Raw genomic sequence first — 19610 nt, 5'->3', positions numbered from 1 at the left:
GGAAGGAAGGAAGGAAGGAAGGAAGGAAGGAAGGAAGGAAGGAAGGAAGGAAGGGTTTGAAGTAAGGAAGGGAGGGAGGGAGGGAAAGAGAAGGAGAGGGAGGAGGAGGGGGAGGGAAAGGGAAAGGAGGAGGGAGGGAGGAAGGAAGGAAAATCACACACAAAACACTAAATATTTGGAAATGTAATACATACTTATAGGGCTGAGGAGATGGCTGCTAACCCTAACAATATGAATTTAACCCTCAGAACCACATGGTAGTAGAACTGACTCCCACTGGTTGACCTCTGACTTTCATATGCACATCATGGCGTGCACACACACACACACACACACACACACACACACACACACACACACACCCTTTGCCAGACTTTTCAATGTGCAAGTTGAGGGGAAGAAGTCATTTAGAGACAAGTGTCTGGCGTGGAATGTAAAGATGGTTCATCATAGGAATATATAATTTATCTCTGCACTAGAATGTTATTCTTAACATTTTAACTTTTTAAAATAATTGTTTATTATTCAGTATTATTGTACAGTATTATTATACAGTGTGTGTACTCATGCCACAGCACGTGTGTGTGTGTGTGTGTGTGTGTCTGTGTGTGTCTGTGTCTGTGTGTGTATGCTCATTTCATAGCATGTGTATGGAAGTCAGAATACAATTTATAGGAGTCGGTTCTTTCCTTCTACCACATGGTTCCAAGTTCTCAGGTTATGAGTCTTCTGTGGCAAATGCTGAAAAATTGCCAGCCCCAACATTTTAACTTTTTAACAAATTGTTTAAACAAAACCATTGTGTTCTATTCATGTCATAAAAACAAAACAGTGCTGAAGAGATGGGTAGGTGGGGATATCGTATCTGTACTACCTTCCAGCACCAATCCTTCAGTTCATGAGAAAAACATCTCATATTATTATCTGCCCCAGAGACGGGTAGAGTTTCCATATAGACACTTTGGGCCAATACACTAAAAAGATAGCAAGGACCAAGAGCTCATCAAGGATTTGAGTTCTTATACACAGATACAACACGGCCACCAAAGAAGAGTGAGGAAGATGGGAAGGAGTATCACTTCATCTCAACAGAGGAGATGACAAAGAACATCTCTGCCAATGAGTTCTTGGAGTTTGGCAGCTATCAGGGCAACATGTTTGGCACCAAATTTGAAACAGTGCACCAGATTCATAAGCAGGACAAGATTGCCATCCTTGACATTGAGCCCCAGGTGGGTAGACATAAAAGGGCAGGAGCAATGGTTTCAGCCATGTAATGAGGGAAGTGGGTGATGAAAAGTAGAGCTCCTGGAAATCTTCTGGGAGCTCAGGCTTGCTTCCTAAAGTTTTAGTGGGGTCAGCATGATACAAATTGGTATTGGGATTTACCACTTATTAGAAGGAATATATTCTGACAGACAACTGGGTTGTTTGTTTCTCCTTTTCTTCCCTTTTCCTAGACCCTGAAGACTGTCCGGACAGCTGAGCTTTCACCTTTCATCGTGTTCATTGCACCTACTGACCAGGGCACTCAGGTGGGAAAGGGGTCATGGGTGGAGGTCCATACCTTTTAGGTCATTGTCAACTGTTTTTTCCAAGGCCAAGAAGACAAAGGGCATGCATATTTTATTCATTCCAGAGTTATTCAAGAGATTAGTTATTAAATAACTCAAGTCTAGTCATAGTCCTGAATGAACAGTTCTAATAGCTGAGATGGGCATTTAAATAAATCCTATTTCTGATATGATATATACTGATGTGAAGCAAGCAGAGGGAGTTGTGAAGGACAGAGGTGGTACTAGATCCACCACAGGGTGGGAGTGTGGCAACAGTGGGAAAGGAGCCTGCTTGTAAAAGTGGCTGTTTCCTCTATAACATCATTCATAACATTTTTTAAAAAGAATTGGTTAACATTTTAGAAGAATGGTATTTTCACTTTTTTTACTGTAACAGATTGTTTCTTACTATTGAGTCACAATCCCAGCAATTGGGAGGTGAAAGGAAGAGGATCAGGAGCTCAAGGCCAGTCTGGAGTTTAAAGGCAGTTGAGCAAATAAGACTGCCAGACACATTTGTTAAGTTATTTGTATTGCTTGTGTATCTGGCCATATCCTTAGCTCATGTTTCCATTTCAGTTAGTGACTTCACCTAAGAATTCTATATTATGGTACTTCACTGTAATGACAGTTACAAATATCCCCACCACTATTATGACACATATTTCTCTATACTTTTGCCTTTGTGTAGTTAACTGACCATTGGAGCCAGAGGCCTGAGACTGTCAATAACCTTTCTCCCTTATCCTTGGATTACAGCTGTAGTAGTTGCTAAAATGGCTTTCCCATGAACAAAGGGCTAAAACTAAGTGGATGATGCTAGTGAAGGCCGTGCTAGGTAATTAGGGTTAGCTTCATTCGTTAGAATAGTGGTTCTCAACCCCTTTGGCAAACATTAATATGTAGTATTCTTTTTTTTTTTTTTCTTTTTCGAGACAGGGTTTCTGTGTAGCCCTGGCTGTCCTGGAACTCACTTTGTAGACCAGGCTGGCCTAGAACTCAAGAAATCTGTCTGCCTCTGTCTCCCGAGTGCTGGGACTAAAGGCGTGCGCCAGTATTCTTAATTGGTTATCTAGCAGATACCAGGCCACAGGATGGATCACCACTATGAAAAAAAAAAATAGATGGGGAACCAGTTAATGTAAACAATACTTGTTTTAAATCTTCCCTTTGCTGCTGTGATTTGGGACAGCTGCTTCATCTATGGCTTTCTTCTTTGCAGACTGAAGCCCTGCAGCAGCTGCAGAAGGACTCTGAGGCCATCCGTAGTCAGTATGCTCATTACTTTGACCTCTCTTTGGTGAATAATAGTGTTGATGAAACTCTTAAAAAATTGCAAGAAGCCTTTGACCAGGCTTGCAGTTCTCCACAGTGGGTGCCTGTCTCCTGGGTTTACTAAACTTACAGAATTGGCAAACATGTTCCAGCCAGCATTTGGAATGCCACCTCTTCCCCCGTCCCTTGCTTAAGCCAAAAGGGTTGCTTCAAATTTAGCTCTCTGCTGTTTTCTTACTCAGGCTCCTAAAGGGGTGAAGTTTTCCTACTGTCTAGATTTCAAAATGATCTCTGGAAATTTGCCATAAGAATAACCAAATGCAATGCTACACAGAAAAACCAACTGTCCCCCCACCTTCTGAAGCCTGAGCTCCTTTGCTTTCAACTATAGAATGTCTTTTTACTCTGGAATAAGTATCTTCTGAAACTTTCTAAAATGCCAAAATCAAACAGCTGTCAATAGAATGTCTACTGTAGGGAAATCTTCCAAAGCAATAAAAATGCTGCTGTGTTAAGGTACCAGTGACCCTGTATCTCCATTCCCAATCTTAAACCTTCCAAGCGATGACATTAACATAAGATCTCTGGGAATTACAGCTGAGATTCTTTACAATGGTATCCTTAGAAAAACCTGTCACTGCCTTTATAGGTCTGGTGTTCACAATGCACAAAGGTATCTTCTCTAGGACTTGTTAAGTCCTAAGAGAATGGTTGAAAACATGTTACAAAAGCAGGGGCTGCTTCGGCATTCTATACCTGCCTATGCCCAGGCTCAGACATCTGCTGTATTAACAATTTCCCCTAAAACTTGTGTTTATATTCTTTTTGGGGGCACATATTTAAGCAAGAGCAACTCATCTCCCACCCCTTTTCCCTGCTCACTCAGCAGTCAACATCAAAACTGGCAGTTTCCTACCTGGAATACCTCCAACCTCTTCACAAGCCCATTGAGCCTCCAGTACACTATAAATCCATCCACCCTTGTCCTGTTTTCTTAAGAACCCTGGATTAGAGAGCATGTGACTGCAGGTGATAGGCCCCAGTGCCAATGTAAGAAGGACTCAATAAATTTAAAAGTAGCCAAAGGAAAAGCAAATTCAAAATAGGACATAAACCCCAGACTTTTAATAAAAATATTCTCACTTTTGTTGCCAGTCCAAGATTATCATAGTAAATCTAACAGGAATACTTTTAAAAAGCTACAAATTACATTTTCCCAGCAATGAACAATTTCATTCTTTAAAACAAACAGGAAGGTACAGGAATGCTTTGGCTTCCATAAGAAACACAAGTAGCCATATAGAGTTGGAGAAATCATGTTGTACACAAAAATACAGAGTACTAGCCTAATAACCATATATACCACTAGGCCAGCAAGGTCAATACCTGAATAGAGCAGTCCTCACAGAACACTAAGACTTCCCTAGTGAACATAGTTCAATTATATTTTTTTTTTCTCACAGAAGGTTCTATACCATTTTATTTAGCAGATTTAATTTTTACAAACTTTTTAAAAAGCAAAGTAGGAGAGGACTATCTATGGCATTGTTGAAAATGCTCATTAGTAAATAGCTGCAGATAGTTACTAGGCCATGCCATGTCTAAAGGTGTGGCTTCCTCAAGCAAGCAAAGGTGTTGGTGGCAAAGGCCTGACTTTATCTCTCATATCCTTAAAACAGGACAGGATGGGATGAGATGGCCACACCAGCTAACCACTGAGGTCACAAGTGGCAGGTAAAAGTGTACCAGAACTTTCTACTCTGGGATGTCTGTTCTACTCCCTCAACAAGTTTTTTCAATAAGGCTTTTATTTCTCCTCCCAGCTGGACATAATGCTTCCAGAAGTGGCTTAAGACATCTCTTCCACCACTTTTACTTTCTTCTTCTTTTTCTTTTTGGTGGTGTCACTGTCCTAAAGAAAAGAGAAAGTAAAAGTAAGTTCAATGTACCCACGGACAAAACATTTATGACTACTGTTCCCAAAAGAAATCTGGCAAATTGCACAGTTAAGTCTGTTTAAAATCTAAAGACATTTGGGGTTAAACAAATTTTGCCTGTGACCTTCTCAGTGAAGTCTTAGAGAGGTCTACTTGTACACCTTCCCTACCCCGCAACAACATAATTCAACCATGATCCATTTTTCTAAAATGCTGGGTGCCCCTACTTCTGTGTCCAAGAAGGTAGACAAGGCAAATCTAGAACACAGGGCAGCACCAAAAGAGGCATGGTAGGAACCCCACTCTTGCACAATTCCTGTCAAAGACTCAGCCAACACAAAGGCACACCCATGGTTCACACATACCCCATCTCCAGCCTCGCCCCCACTTTCTAGCACAGTTTTGGGCTTTTTATCCTTCTTATTCTTCTTCTTTTCCTTCTTCAACTGGTGAACTGTTGGAGGGTTCTCATCACTTTCACTCTCACTATCCCGCTTCCTCTGCGTAAAAAAAATTCACATGAAGTTAGAAATGTAGGAAGTTACCAAGAAAGATTCCAAGTATATTCAACGGTTTTGTGTCTATAAACTTGAATGGTGTGTCTGATTTACTAAAGATTTGAAGATAGTAAGATAGTATCTCACTAAATAAAAATATAGTAAGCCATGGGGCATGATGAATGTGCCAAAGCAGCTTTGCGTATAAAAGACCCTGAGAAATTGTCTCAGTGACCCAACTCCAAGACCTAGAAATGCACCCTAAGGTGCTCATTGACAACTTACAAGTTCCACCCACATAGCTCACTACTAGTCACTCAAAGACTCATACCATTTGGGGCTCTAATGACAGTGGCCTCCAGCCTTGGGAATCTAAGTTACTACCACATGCTTCACTCTTGTCCTTTAAACAGTGAGTTAGCATGGACTGGAAATATTTTTTGGTGCCTGACAATTCTGTTCCTTCTGAATTTCATAGAGGCCTCTGCTTTCAGTACACTTATGCTACCTATTTAACCCAGGGTAGAGTCAAAATATGTTTGACACACATTCCACACAAGGTTATTCCACTCCACACTGTGTCACAGTGGAGGTAGGAACCAAGGTAATTGATTCTTAAGCCCGTACTCCCCCTACCACAGACACAACACAAATGCTACTGAACCCAACAAACATCCTCAAGTATTAGACAATATTTGTGTGTAGATCACTGCATGGATAAATAAGTCTGCCTTACTTGCTAGGACATGTGGCTAGACTACCTTAAACACTGGTGTATCTTAGAATTATCTCTTTAAGCACACTTCTTTCTTTCCTTTGTTTTTTTTGTTTTTGAGACAGTGTTTCTCCGTCTGGAACTCACTCCTGTAGACCATGCTGCCCTTACTTCTTTCTGCCTTGAAAGTGCTGGGATTAAAGGCATGCGCTACTACCCCACCCAGTTTGAAGCAAGCATCTTTCAAACAGATCATGCCACTCACTTTTATGATGTTTACTGCTTCAGCAGCTAACTGGGGAGCTTGTACTGCTTCAGTAACCAGTGTGTTCTTGCTAGAATCACTGAAAGACAAAGAGGTAATATGAGGTTAAATTCATAGAAGAGTTTTCCATGGTGGTCCTATTATATCCTATCATGCCCCTTGTTATTCAATGATACTGGGCAACCCTAAAGCCCCGAATTAAAACACTGATGCTAGACGGAAGAAAACAGTTGGTTTTGCATATTGATTATCTCCAGAGTCCATGCCCTGACTACTAGTTGTTACTGACCCAGGTTTCAAAGAGCCAAGCAAGGGAAAGACTGAGCTGCATTAGAGCCTGTGGCAAAGCATTTAGCAGTTATCACAAATAAAACCTTCCATCTCCCATTGGCTGTGCAGTTTCCTGTACTCAAGTACCCCAGTCCTCCAAAACCCCATCCTTACCATCCAGGCCCAGATCCAGAACTTTGAGTTGGTCTACTTCAACATCTACCCCATCTATGAACTACTGCAGCATGTAAAGGGCTGGTCCTGCAGATCTAAAGCTGCAGGATCTCCATGAAATGGGCACCAACAGAGTGGATCCAACATTGATAGTGTAGCAGAAGCCAGAGGCCTCAAACCAGACCAATGATTCATTGCAAGTAAATATGTATGGACAAAAAGGTATACTGTGTGAAACACCGTAACACACTACAGCTTCCAAAACTTTTCCTTATGGGGGTGGTAGTTGCCTTGTGCAGAGGATGGATATGAAGGGATGGGGAGATGAGTGGTATTGGTGTGCATGATGTGAAATTCACAATAAAGTTTAAAAAAAAAAACAAAGACAATGGAATAAACCAACAAACTCCATTCTTACCTATAGTCAATGTAATCCTGTTTCCATGTGGCAGGGGTATTGTCTGTGGGTTTGCCATGCTTGTCCAGAAGGCCCTGCTTGATCATCATCTTCTTCTGACTTGCCTGGAAGCATTCCAAACATTGACTATTGTCAATATAGGAAGTAGCCATTATGATTATAGACTACGGCTTAGACCCAGTCTACATAGACTATCACAAGCAAGGTTTCTTACATATTATTCTCAGCAGGGCTTCATGCCCCTTACAAAATGTCCTGAATCGTTCGTTCCCTCTTCTCTTATTGTCATCAATCTCTAACCTATTCTTCTCAATGGCTTAAGTGAAAAAAATCTTGCCCAGATCCATGATGAGGTTAAAACTTTCACTGTGGATACCCTAGGAACCAAGAGACCACTCCACATTTTTGACAAGTCATAGTTCACAACCCCAGTGTGATTAAGTAATGCCCAAAGGTTTCCCTTAACTAGAGTGAGAATCTCTGAAGTCTAAGACAGAGCATGCCTCTGCTCACCAACAATAATCTGGAGCTTCAAATATGTCAAACAAAGAACTGCATTTGTTGGTACTTATCAACAAAAATATAACCCAGGAAGGGCTATAACCTAGTATCACTGACCTTTGGACCTAAACCCCACTTGCGAGGATAAGTGTCTCTTTCCATGATCACCCTCTTTATTTTGGCTACTATACCATGGTCACATGTAGAAATCACTGCTGTAGTCATCAATGCAATTGCTGCAGGAATTAGAAAGAAAAAAAGAATATTTTGGTAATAGAAGAGCTCTACTGTTTTATGCTCCGGATATATGTATGGAGAAATGTCTCCATCACAGCAAGAAATACTTAAAGTACTTAAAATACTGTTAAACTTAACAAACTAAAATACACTTAACAACCAAAAGCAACTGAAGAAACACCTAACAAGAAAAAAAAAAAAAACAGATGCAGGAATGAATGACACACCACCCTCAGGTTTATAGAACAAACATTTCAAGTTTTTAAGAATCTCTGTTCTGCTATATATCAGAATGGACCTATTGCAGGTACCTTCTCACAGAACTGGTGACATGACTTTTTTCTGGTGAAAATTAGGGTTATTAAATGAACAGCTTGGACTTATTGAGAAGGCCACAGAGCACTGCAAGTTGAAAGGGATAACCAATTCAATAGTAGTTAAACGTTTACAAATTAAGTCACTGATAACACCTGATGGTAATAGTAGTAAGTAGCTCATATCTTTAATCCCAGCACTCTGGAGGCAGAGGCAGGCAGAACTCTGAGTTCAAGGCAGCCTGCTCTACAGAGTGAGTTCCAGTACAGCAAGTGCTACAGAGAAACCCTGTCTTGAAACACCAAAAACCAAACATCACTGATACTAACTACAAGTTACCAGTCAGCAAACTAGGAATGAACTAAAGGCTCTCTTTTAATCATCACAGACAACTGTTACTATTCTTACTCTTGGAGTTTCACTAGACAGCCAAGAGCATATAAATGTATACTTCCTTTTTAATCTGTATTCAACTAGCCATTCCCTTCACAAATTATTCATACAAACCCCAGGAGACACCATGATTATATAAAATCAAGGGACCTTGACATGGGACTGGCCCACAATGAGCCTAGTTTTGATGACGTAGAGCTTCAGTTCCAGAAATAATGAGGACTGCTCCCTTCCTTACCCATGCAGATAGCTTCCCCCTTAGTGGTAATGACCACAATCTCCTGGTTGACCTCAATGCCATCTTCATATCGAAGAAGACCAGGAAGCATGATCTTGGCCCCATAGCAGATTGCATTCACCTATGAAGATAACACCACACATGAGGGCCAAATGCTATCCATTATCCCTTTTCCACTTCCATACCAGAATAGAGGAAGACTATAAGGGGGAAGTAGCCTTATAATGGGAAGTAGCCTTATAGTAGGAAGTAGGACTAATAACACTGATAGTCCACTGACTACAATGAAGTACAAAAGAACATAGACCAGTAACAAAAACCTATCATGTGCTAGCACTACTCTAAAAATTTCACAAAATACTAAAGAAAACTTTAAAGGTGACTCACCAAGTCTGGCATATTCAATAAAAGATGGAAGGAGGAAACAGACTCCAAAAAAATTATACTGAGCTCACACACATACATCAAAACACATACATAATAAAAAATAAAAAATGTACCCCCTCTTCACTGATCTATACAAATAGGTTATTAAACTCTACTTTTATCATGTGGCCTATGAGCACTGTCATCTGGAACAATAAAACCTGGGGGCTGGAGAAAAGGTTCAGTAGTTAAGAGCACTTGCTACTCTTGCAGAGTACTTGGGTTTCTGAGCACCTATTTGTAGGCTATCATCTATATGTAACTCCAGCCCGAGGGGGTACAATACCCTTTTTCTGACCTTTCTAGACAACAGGTATGCATGTGGTATAGACATACATGCAAACAAAATACACATCAAACAAAACAAACCCTGTCTTGGGGGCCAGAGAAATGACTCAGCAGGTAAAGGTACTTAGCCTAATGCCTGACTACCTGAGTTTGATTCCTGAAACACATGGTAAATTGAGAGAACCAACTCCCACAAGTTATCCTTGACCAACCTCCATATGCATGTGCACACATATATACAAATAAAAGTGTAAATTAAAAAAAAAAAAACAAAAGCTGGGAGTGGGTGGGTAGGGGAGCAGGGCGGGAGAGGGTATAGGGGACATTCGGGATAGCATTCGAAATGTAAATGAAGAAAATATCTAATAAAAAAATGAAACAAATCCAAAAGCTGCCTCAAGAGTTTTCTATCAAGAGTGTTCCAGCGAACTGCTCTTGAATCTTTTTCAGGAAAATACTGTGCACTTACTAGAGATGAAGCATTAAACACTCAAAACAACTTGCTAAGAAAATTATACCAGGCCTGATAAATCACATTCACTCAACAAGATCTCTTACTGACCATGTTCTAACTTCTCTTTAAAACCACCCAGAAGCCAACAGTTTAACCCCAGCACAATAAAGGTACATAACATTTACATGATTATGTAGTTAAGCTTTCTTAGTTTCTGTTAGTATCATACCTTAATATACCTTTTAAAATTTTCTGAAAACTAGTTTTCTGAAGTCTTAGAGCTATTTTTGATTTAAATATGCATAAATATCTAACAATAAACTGCTACACATACAAAAATTTATCTTTCAAAAATCCTATCCATGCATATATATATTAAGTTTTTGTTTTGGGTTTTTTTTTGGGGGGGGGGTGGTTCGAGACAGGGTTTCTCTGTATAGCCCTGGCTGTCCGGGAACTCACTTTGTAGACCAGGCTAGCCTCGAACTCAGAAATTCCCCTGCCTCTGCCTCCCGAGTGCTGGGATTAAAGGCCTATGCCTATATATTTACTTACATTTTTAGGACTATTTCTGATTTATAAGGTAGCATAGTAAATATAGGATATGAGCTGACAAGCCAGGCATGGTGGCACACACCTTTAATCCCAGCACTTTGGAGGCAGAGGCAGGCATATATCTGAGTCGAGGCCAGCCTGGTCTACAAAGTAAGTTCCAGGACAGCCAGGGCTATACAGAGAAACCCTGTCTCGAAAAAAAAAAAAAAAAAAAAAAAAAAAAAAAAAGGATATGAGAGGACAATGAGTTCAATGAAGTCTGAATTATACTGTCTCGAATTATAATGTGCTTCAACAGAAGAAAGCAGCATTTCATTGAAATCCTTACAGAGTAAATAACATCTGAAATGCTCCAGGCCCAACCTTTATCTATTGAAACTATTTGTTATAGTAACTGTACTGGCTAGTTTTGTGTCAACTTGACACAGCTGGAGTTATTACAGAGAAAGGAGCTTTAGTTGGGGAAAAGCCCCCATGAGATCCAGCTGTGGGGCATTTTCTCAATTAGTGATCAAGGGGGGAGGGCCCCTTGTGGGTGGGACCATCTCTGGGCTGGTAGTCTTGGATTCTATAAGAGAGCAGGCTGAGAAAGCCAGGGTAGGCAAGCCAGTAAAGAACATCCCTCCCTCCATGGCCTCTGCATCAGCTCCTGCTTTCTGACCTGCTTGAGTTCCAGTGATCAACAGCAGTATGGAAATGTAAGCTGAATAAACCCTTTCCTCCCCAACTTGCTTCTTGGTCATGATGTTTGTGCAGGAATAGAAACCCTGACTAAGACAGTAACTTAAATAAATCAAGATTGTTTTAGGCACAGCCAGAAGAAACAATTAAAAGAGGGCAAATTCTAGATATCACTGGTAGTTTTAATACTTGAACATAGTTGCTTGGGAAAGCCTCTTAAGTCAATGCTGAGTCTACCTTATTTCAAAATACAAGTAGACCTAGCACTAAAATGTTACTTTAAAGGGATATGCCTGGTTTTAACCTAATTTAACAAATCTAGCAGTAAATTTTTCCATTATTAATGGCACAAAGAGAACATATACAATTAATGGGGGAGGGGAATAATCACAAGGAAAATAAAAATACGATAAATATGATTTTACAATGCTAGCATCTCATCTTTGGAGACACATGCTCTGAAAACATTGATTTTTACCCCATAACTTACTGCACTATCTTTCATAACCAGACGTTTATGAGATGTCAACAGCTTTTCCAAAGGGTAAACAACACGCCGCAAGTAACTCTCATCCTTATGGTTATCATATAGCCACTGAGCATCGAGTACATCGTGCATTGTCACCATGTGGTCCTGAAAGGCAGTAAGATATTAAATTCTGAGACTTCATACTGTATTATCTTCTTTTGTTCATCAGACTTCCAAACTTTTTACAACTGAATATAACTATACATTGTCTTCTAGTCCAGGCTCATTATAAGTCTTTAGAATCTCCATAAAATATTTGTACATGTTGACAAATTAGATCTAAGCAGGCACTCCATTTTCTTTTGTACTGCTTGGGATGGAACCCAGGTGTTTACAAATGGATTTCAAGTGCTCTAACACTGTATTAACACTCTCAAGCTCTAAGCAAGATTGGCATAGGTAGAATAGGAAAGAAATGTATGAAGAGAGTAATACTCTCTACCCAATCATTTGTTTCTTTCTCTTTCCTTCCTTCCTTCCTTCCTTCCTTCCTTCCTTCCTCCCTTCCTTCCTCCCTTCCTCCCTCCCTCCCTCCCTCCCTCCTCCTTCCTTCCTTTCCCCTTCCTTCCTTCCTTCCTTCCTCCCTTCCTTCCTCCCTTCCTTCCTTCCTTCCTCCCTTCCTTCCTCCCTTCCTCCCTTCCTTCCTTCCTTCCTTCCTTCCTTCCTTCCTTCCTTCCTTCCTTCCTTCCTTCCTCCCTTCCTTCCTCCCTTCCTCCCTTCCTTCCTTCCTCCCTTCCTTCCTTCCTTCCTTCCTCCCTTCCTTCCTCCCTTCCTCCCTCCCTCCCTCCCTCCCTCCTTTTTTTGTTTTTTTCCGAGACAGGGTTTCTCTGTGTAGCCCTAGCTGTCCTGGAACTTACTCTGTAGACCAGGTTGGCCTCACCTGCCTCTGCCTCCCAAGTGCTGGGATTAAAGGCATGTGCCACCACTGCCCAGCTACCCAATCATTTCTTTGCCAATTTCTTATTTTTTTTTTAAGATTTTATCTATTTTATATTTGAGTACACTGTAGCTGTCTTCAGACACACCAGAAGAGGGCATCGGATCCCATTACAGGTGGTTGTAAGCCACCATGTGGTTTCTGGGATTTGAACTCAGGACCTCTAGAAGAGCAGTTTGGTGCTCTTAATCTCCCCAGCCCCCTCTTCACCAATTTCAATGTCCCAAAGTTTAATTCACAGAACATGAAAGCTGCCCTGAACTGAACAATATGAAATCTTTCCTAAGATGTAAAGCAGACAGAATTAATTCTACATATGATTTCTAAAGCCCTCTAGTCCCGAGTCTAGCGGTAGTGGTGCACACCTTTAGTGCTAGTACTAGGGAAGATACAAGTAAGTGAATCTATGAATTTGAGGCCAGTCTGGTTTATAGAGGGAGTTCCAGGACAGCCAGGGCTACATATAGAAACCCTGTCTCAAACAACAAAATCAAACCAACCAACAAACAAAAAACACAAGAAAAAAACATCAGAAATCCCCACAAAATCAAATCCCAAACCTCTAGTCCCACAATTGCATACCTTTTCACTCATGACTCCAGAACGCACCCTCCGAAGTTCCTGCATCTGACCACCAACTCCCAGTAACAAGCCAAGGTGTACGCATAGTGTCCGAATGTAGGTGCCAGCTTCACAGCTCACCCAAAAGATTCCTAAGACAAACATACGAGAGAGAGAGAGAGAGAGAGAGAGAGAGAGAGAGAGAGAGAGAGAGAGAAGTAAACACATGATTTCCTTTTCAAACCTTGGGCATGGTGGTGCCTGACTTTAATCTCAGGAAGCAGAGACAGGTGGATCTCTATTAAATTCAAGGACAGCTTGAATTGCAAACATAGCAGTTTCCATAACAACCAGAGCTACTTAATGGAGAGAACCTATCTAAAACAAACTAATAGAAAGATATAGGGAATAGAGTATGACAATGTACTCAAAAGTTTCTACTACTAACAAGAGAATCCCTGATAACAATACATCCCCCACCTGCTTGTGGGTCTAAAGCAATTCAGCTTGATATATATTTAACAACTCACCTAATCTTCTTTCAGGATCATATTCTATCATTTTGCTCTCATAGATAGTCCTCACTCGAAGCTGCCTCTTTACTGCAGCAATAAGTGGGGGTCGCTGAAACAGGGCACCTGTCAGAGTTTCTAGGGCCTAAGAACAAAGCACAAACAAAAAATCATGTGGGCTCATTTTAAAATAAGACAAAGGGGCATATTTAGGGAGTTTAAGAATTCAAATACAAAGTTTTCTTTCATAAAATTTTAAGAGCTAAAATGTCCTTTAGTTGTTTCTTCTTTTTCAACTACGAAGGGATAGCTCAGCACTAATCAGAATGTCCTTTACAGAAAAAGCATGGCTAGAAGGCATCTCTAACACCATTCACCACCCAGGAATCTAGGACAGCCCATTCAAAGAGCACAAGAGACACTAGCCAGGAGTAAACTTTCCTGGACTTCAGAGACCCAAATCAAAGGTATCCATCCTCCCTACAAGTTATAGACTTACCCTAGAAAGCTGAGTACCCCCTTCAATAGCATTGTGCAGCCGGACAATTCCAACATACTCTTTGCCTGAAAAAATGACAAAAGAGTAGTCAGGTGTGGCCACTGAGTTTTCTGTTTTACAAATGTTCTATCACTGCCACTTTACATGGCAGAAGCAGTAGGGAATCCAACGTCTGTTTCAGTAAAATCTGTACTGACAGACTTAATGTTGTAGATAGAGAAAAGAAATAAAGACACTTTTTCTTGGGTCAGAAATAGCCCATGCCATGCCTATAACCTAAACCCAGAAGCTTAGAGGCTGAGATGGAATAATTGAGATTTCCACAGCAACATGAGCTACACAGTAAAGCCTTGTCTCAAAAATGAAAGAATGGTCAGACAGTGGTGGTGCACGCCTTTAATCCCAGCACTTGGGAGGCAGAGGCAGGGGAATCTCTGAATTTGAGACCAGCCTGGTCTACAGAGTGAGTTCCAGGACAGTCAGGGCTATACAGAGAAACCCTGTCTCAAAAATCAAAAACAAACAAACAAACAAAAAACACAAAGGAAAGGATGGAAAAAGCTCGCTCACGCATTTTAATGCTCAATGTGATGGCAGAGAAATACCTTGTACTTACTTTAAGAAAAATTTTCTAAAGATGAAAATGGGGGAAGGACACTTGAGATAGAAACATTAGAAACATGACCTGAGTTAAGCAGTAAACATGCCAGGTGGTGGTAGTGCATGCCTTTAATCCCAGCACTTGGGAAGCAGAGGCAGGTGAATCTTTGAGGCCAGCCTAGTCTAGAGTTCCAAGACAGCCAGGGCTACACAGAGAAACCCTGTCTGTAAAACCAACAACACAATAAAGAGCAGAACCAGCAAGCATACAAGTGACATGCCCCAGCACTAGGAACAGGACAGTTGATACGATATCCACATGCTTAGTGTCTCAAACTCTTAAAGAATTCTTAAAAAATTCACACTCCTGCTTTAAGATTTTTTAAAGATTTATTTATTATTATAAATAAGTGCACTGTAGCTGTCTTCAGACACACCAGAAAAGGGCATCAGATCTCATTATGGATGGTTGTGAGCCACCATGTAGTTTCTGGGATTTGAACTCAGGACCTTCAGAAGAGCAGTCAGTGCTCTTAACTGCTGAGCCATCTCTCCAGTCCCTGCTTTAAGATTTTATTTTCTAAAGAAATAGTTTCTAAGAGCCAAAATGTAGAAGTGAAACAAGTACAGATAGCCCCCATACTCTTTTACAAACCTGCACTCTGTTGTGATTTCACCAAACGAGTGGCTCGTTCAATGCACACAATTAAACAACCAGTCACTTTGGGATCTAGTGTGCCACTGTGACCAGTCTTCTCTACCCGAAGTATTCGTCGGATCCAGGCTACCACCTCATGGGAAGAGGGGTTAGAGGGCTTGTCAAGATTAATGAAACCTGTCCTAAAATAGAAAAAAAAAGTAACCACCTCCTGTTCTTGTCTAAAAAAAAAAAAAAAAACAGCATGAAGACTTAAAAAGAAAAGCAAATCACATATATAGGTTATATATTCAGGGCAAAGCTGTTCTAAGCTGCCACTACTACTCCCTTGAATAATTAATGTGAGAGCATCAATTTCAAAAGAATTTAAGTTTGGACAGAGCTTTTTCACCATGCCTACCTGATATAGTCCCCAATCTCCCTCTTCAGAGGATTTGAACCACAAGGAATAGGTGTATAGTGTGTTGTCCTTACATTTAGCTTATCAAAATTCTAGAAAGCAATAACATAAGCTTAATAACAATCAGTAGAAGTAAAACAAGAGTCAGTAAATAACACCACCATTGTAGCCCTTCAAGCCCATAAATGTATGTTGTTCCCATCATTAATAATGACACACTACTAAGCCTTCCTACATACTGGGGAAAATTCCAATACTAGTGAGAAAAGGACAAATATGAATATAGTCATTGCTGTAAAAAGAAACTTGGTGAGGGTACTAGAAAACACAGAACAGCTTTTGACTTTCTCAGATGACCTAAATTAAAAATGGCTGGCAACTTTCTTCACCACGGCCAGCTTGGATCTTCTGTTTCAGACACCTCTACCTTTGTACTTCATTTGTCCAACCCCTTTTAGACTCCTGCCTAAGGTTTGGGCACCCAGTTAGTAAGAATTTGCCAACTGATGATCATCTTTCAAATACTTGTTTGTCTCTCCCATCTCTGCCTATAAAGATTTCTCACAGCAGACTTTTGTCTACCCTGTGTGCTAGCTATTTTTCTAGGGCCAACAAAGAAACACAGATGCCACCCAAATGACAGTGAATTATAATCAAGCAGAAAATCAACTTGGTTGATAAACAAACCTTATTATTTTACCAACACATACATATGGCTTATTAAAATTTCTAGTCAGGTCAGAGAGATGGCTCAGTGGGAAAGGGTGCCTGCTGCCAAGTTGACAATCCAAGTTCAACCCCAGGAACTCACTGTAACTCACGGCACTTAAGAACAAACTTTGCAAGTTATCTTTTGACTTCTACATGCATGTCATGTGGAGCATGTACCCCCACATTCCACCCACACACTGTAATAAATGAAATAAAAATTTGTATTTAAAAATCTTCTTTGCTAGATGTCTCAACTTTATAGCTGGTATCCACTTTGTGAAAATTATAAATTTTAGTTCAACGGATTACTCAGTACCACTATTTAAATCCCTAAATAATAACATATAATCTCTATGACATGCAACCCTGAACTACTAAGCATGCTTCATAGAATACCTGCTATAACTCCCAGCACATCATCCTAAGAGAAAATAATCATGAGCAACTAATTAGATTCAGTGAGGTTAAAAGACTGGCCCATGGCTGGAGAGATGGCTCAGCTGTTAAGAGCACAGACTGTTCTTCCAGAGGTCCTGAGTTCAACTCCCAGCAACCACATGGTGGCTCACAACCATATGTAATGGGATCCAATGCCCTCTTCTGGTGGGTCTGAAGACAGTTACAATGTACTCACATAAAAGAAATAATTGTAAAAACAAAAAAGTGGCCTAGGATCACATATAATCTTATTTCAAAGGTGTCTGGCTTCAAAACCCATGTTCTTAGGCACTGAAACAGTCTACAGAAGTTGACTTCAGAAGTGCAATTGTCTAAAAACAGTAATTTTGGCGACATACTATATTCCATGCTACTTTATTTATTTATTTATTTATTTATTTATTTATTTATTTATTAATTATGTGTAAGTACACTGTAGCTGTCTTCAGACACTCCAGAAGAGGGCATCAGATTTCGTTATGGATGGTTGTGAGCTACTATGTGGTTGCTGGGATTTGAACTCAGGACCTTTGGAAGAGCAGTCGGTGCTCTTAACCACTGAGCCATCTCACCAGCCCCCCATTTGAAGTTTTCTAAATGTAAAATATGCTGGCAGTGAGCATTCCTTTTTTGAGACAGAGTCTCTTTATGTAAACTAGGCTTGCCTGGCCCTCTGGAATAAAGAGCATGCAACACAACACCCCAGCAGTAAGCATTTTTTACTATTAGCTTTTTAATTAGAAATAATATGGAATTCAAGCATTCATCTGATACACAGAAAACATACCTTTAGTAACAAGGGCCACTGAGAAGTGTCTAATTGAGCCACTTTGGATTCTGGTTTGATAAGAAATTCTTCAGCATGTTGTATTTCCTTCAATAGAGCAGAAACATTTTCTCAGCTTAATTTTGGAAGTGCATGCCTTTTAAACAAGAGGAAAGGAGGGGGTGTGATTTCTGAAACCCAGATCACTGAACTTTAGGAAGATCAAGTTGAATCCAAATATTTTAACAAAACAGTGGGTCTGCTGATGGAATAAGGAAGAGAAATTCAGGGTCAATATCTCACCATTTAGCATGCCACACGTCAGAAAATTTCTCAGGAAGTTGCATGATTTCAGGGAGTTGCATGATTTCAGGTTTTTGCCTGTTCTACATAATGACCACTAAGTACTAGCATATTGATTGAGAATATTTTAAAATATTTTCCCCCTTTAATGTGCTGTTTACTAAATTATCCCAACCAGTCAAAGCAAAGTAAATTCCTACTCACCGCTACATCATCTTCTTGTAATGGCTTCCGGTCTTTTTTCTTCTTATGCTTCTTTGGGAATGTAATTACTACAAAAAACAAACTCAATATTTGAAGATTTTGAAAACTAAAACCAAAGTTTAAAATTAACTCTAAAATCAGGACAAAGAAAACATTTTAAAGTCTGACATTACTGGTGAGAACTTACGTTTGTGAGGCCAAACACTAGGATGGCTTGGCTGGTAATTGACTCTAGCACGTGTTGGCTTCCCTTCGGGTTCTCCACGTGGCTGTGGCAAGGCCAAATATTACTTAGGGAAGCACTTGTCCACAGGCTGGAAAGTTTCACAAACGACCACTGCACCGTCCATAAGGGCTTGTGATCTCTTAAAATTTTTCTTGTAGGTCTGAGTTACACTTGCTCCCAACTCCTCTGTTGCTTTCCTTCCTAACACTTGCTCTGCACCTTTGCTACCCTCATTTCCATAATGTCCCGTCTAGTGCTAGCAGAAATGCTACCGCGTCACCTTATCACGACACAATCGCCTCCACGGCTGATGCCTTTAGGAGGGGACCCGGGTAGAATCTTTTGCACGAAGCCAGTACCTAATGAAGCCTAGTCACTGGTCTCGAATGCGTGCATTCACAGGTAGAGCCAGAGCCGAGTGGTGAAACAGCCAAAATGGGAGCGGGAACACGGGGAACCGCGGGTCACGATGTAATCTCACTATAACTAGTTCCCGGCTATGTAGGAAGCCCCACAGGTCTCATGGCACGGCCACCAGCACCTCTTACCTTCTGCATCCGCCATCTTGAACTGGACCGCGTGCGCGTCCCGCCCAAGCTGCCACAAACTAAGAACCGCAGACTCCTATGGTCTGAGACCCGTCAGGGTGCGTCACTAGGACCCGCCCACCGTTGCACCTCCCCTAGCTTGCTGATTTAAGAAAAGGGAAGTAGAGAGGAGGAGGGCGGGAGGGGGCCGAGGGCGGGGGCGGGAATCTCTAGGAACCCGCGGACTGTCTACTCAATCCCATTGGCTGATTCGGCCACGGAGGTGCGACCGCACATGCGCCTGGAAGCTCCCCCTCACTCCTACCCACCCCAACCCCACACTGCTACCCCTTCGCGGAGCGCCTTGGAACCTTGGCAAGGCGTCTGCCCCGGCAGACTAGAGCGGGTGGGCGTGGCCTATACTGTACCCTCCTCCAGTCTCAGCTTCAGCTTCAGCCCTTGGACATCCTTCTTAGCGCACTATAAATAGTGAGTGGCTGGTGTTCTAACTCACACAGACATTTTCTGCTTGCTATCATGTCCG

The 19610-nt window shown here is 41.1% G+C and overlaps 2 protein-coding genes across 5 annotated transcripts in view; one reads left to right on the top strand and one right to left on the bottom strand.

The window, feature by feature from the left end:
* Window positions 1–4024, top strand: part of Mpp1 (membrane palmitoylated protein 1) — a 23030-nt gene extending 19006 nt beyond the window's left edge. The window contains exons 10-12 of the mRNA XM_021187982.2: window positions 1030–1232; window positions 1461–1535; window positions 2779–4024. Of these exons, the coding sequence (XP_021043641.1) occupies window positions 1030–1232; window positions 1461–1535; window positions 2779–2955 (455 nt within the window). The 3' untranslated portion in view covers window positions 2956–4024. The remainder of the gene's footprint in view (window positions 1–1029; window positions 1233–1460; window positions 1536–2778) is intronic.
* Dkc1 (dyskerin pseudouridine synthase 1) lies at window positions 3989–19170 on the bottom strand. 4 transcript variants are annotated; one of them, XM_029534070.1, is made up of 16 exons: window positions 19088–19117; window positions 18501–18582; window positions 18314–18381; window positions 17828–17914; window positions 15892–15983; window positions 15489–15673; window positions 14234–14298; window positions 13753–13879; window positions 13244–13374; window positions 11686–11829; window positions 8792–8912; window positions 7726–7844; window positions 7108–7211; window positions 6246–6324; window positions 5134–5268; window positions 3989–4743 (listed from the first exon to the last, which is right to left on the bottom strand). In XM_029534070.1, exons 1-16 carry the CDS (start codon window positions 19094–19096, stop codon window positions 4681–4683), a joined length of 1611 nt encoding a protein of 536 aa, XP_029389930.1. In that variant the 5' UTR covers window positions 19097–19117; the 3' UTR covers window positions 3989–4680. The 4 variants fall into 4 exon arrangements, with proteins under 4 accessions (XP_029389930.1, XP_029389931.1, XP_029389928.1 ...); XM_029534071.1 differs by lacking the exon at window positions 18501–18582 and having other exon boundaries at window positions 19088–19170; XM_029534068.1 differs by lacking the exon at window positions 3989–4743 and having other exon boundaries at window positions 4892–5268; window positions 19088–19115.
* Between the last annotated feature and the right edge of the window lie 440 nt (window positions 19171–19610).

The sequence above is a fragment of the Mus pahari genome, chromosome X (genome assembly GCF_900095145.1).
Source record: "Mus pahari chromosome X, PAHARI_EIJ_v1.1, whole genome shotgun sequence".
In the NCBI taxonomy this organism is placed as follows: Eukaryota; Metazoa; Chordata; class Mammalia; order Rodentia; family Muridae; genus Mus; species Mus pahari.
The sequence above is the reverse complement of the archived record's forward strand: the minus strand, read 5'-3'. Positions and strand labels throughout refer to the sequence as shown.

What these genes read in the sequence shown, in the direction of transcription:
- Dkc1 (XM_029534068.1), bottom strand. An exon ending in AGTGGCCCTTGTTACTAAAG is followed by an intron (nt 15,984 to 17,827) that starts GTATGTTTTCTG and finishes ATTGCTTTCTAG; the next exon opens with AATTTTGATAAGCTAAATGT. An exon ending in CTGGAGTCATGAGTGAAAAG is followed by an intron (nt 11,830 to 13,243) that starts GTATGCAATTGT and finishes ACTGCCTTTCAG; the next exon opens with GACCACATGGTGACAATGCA.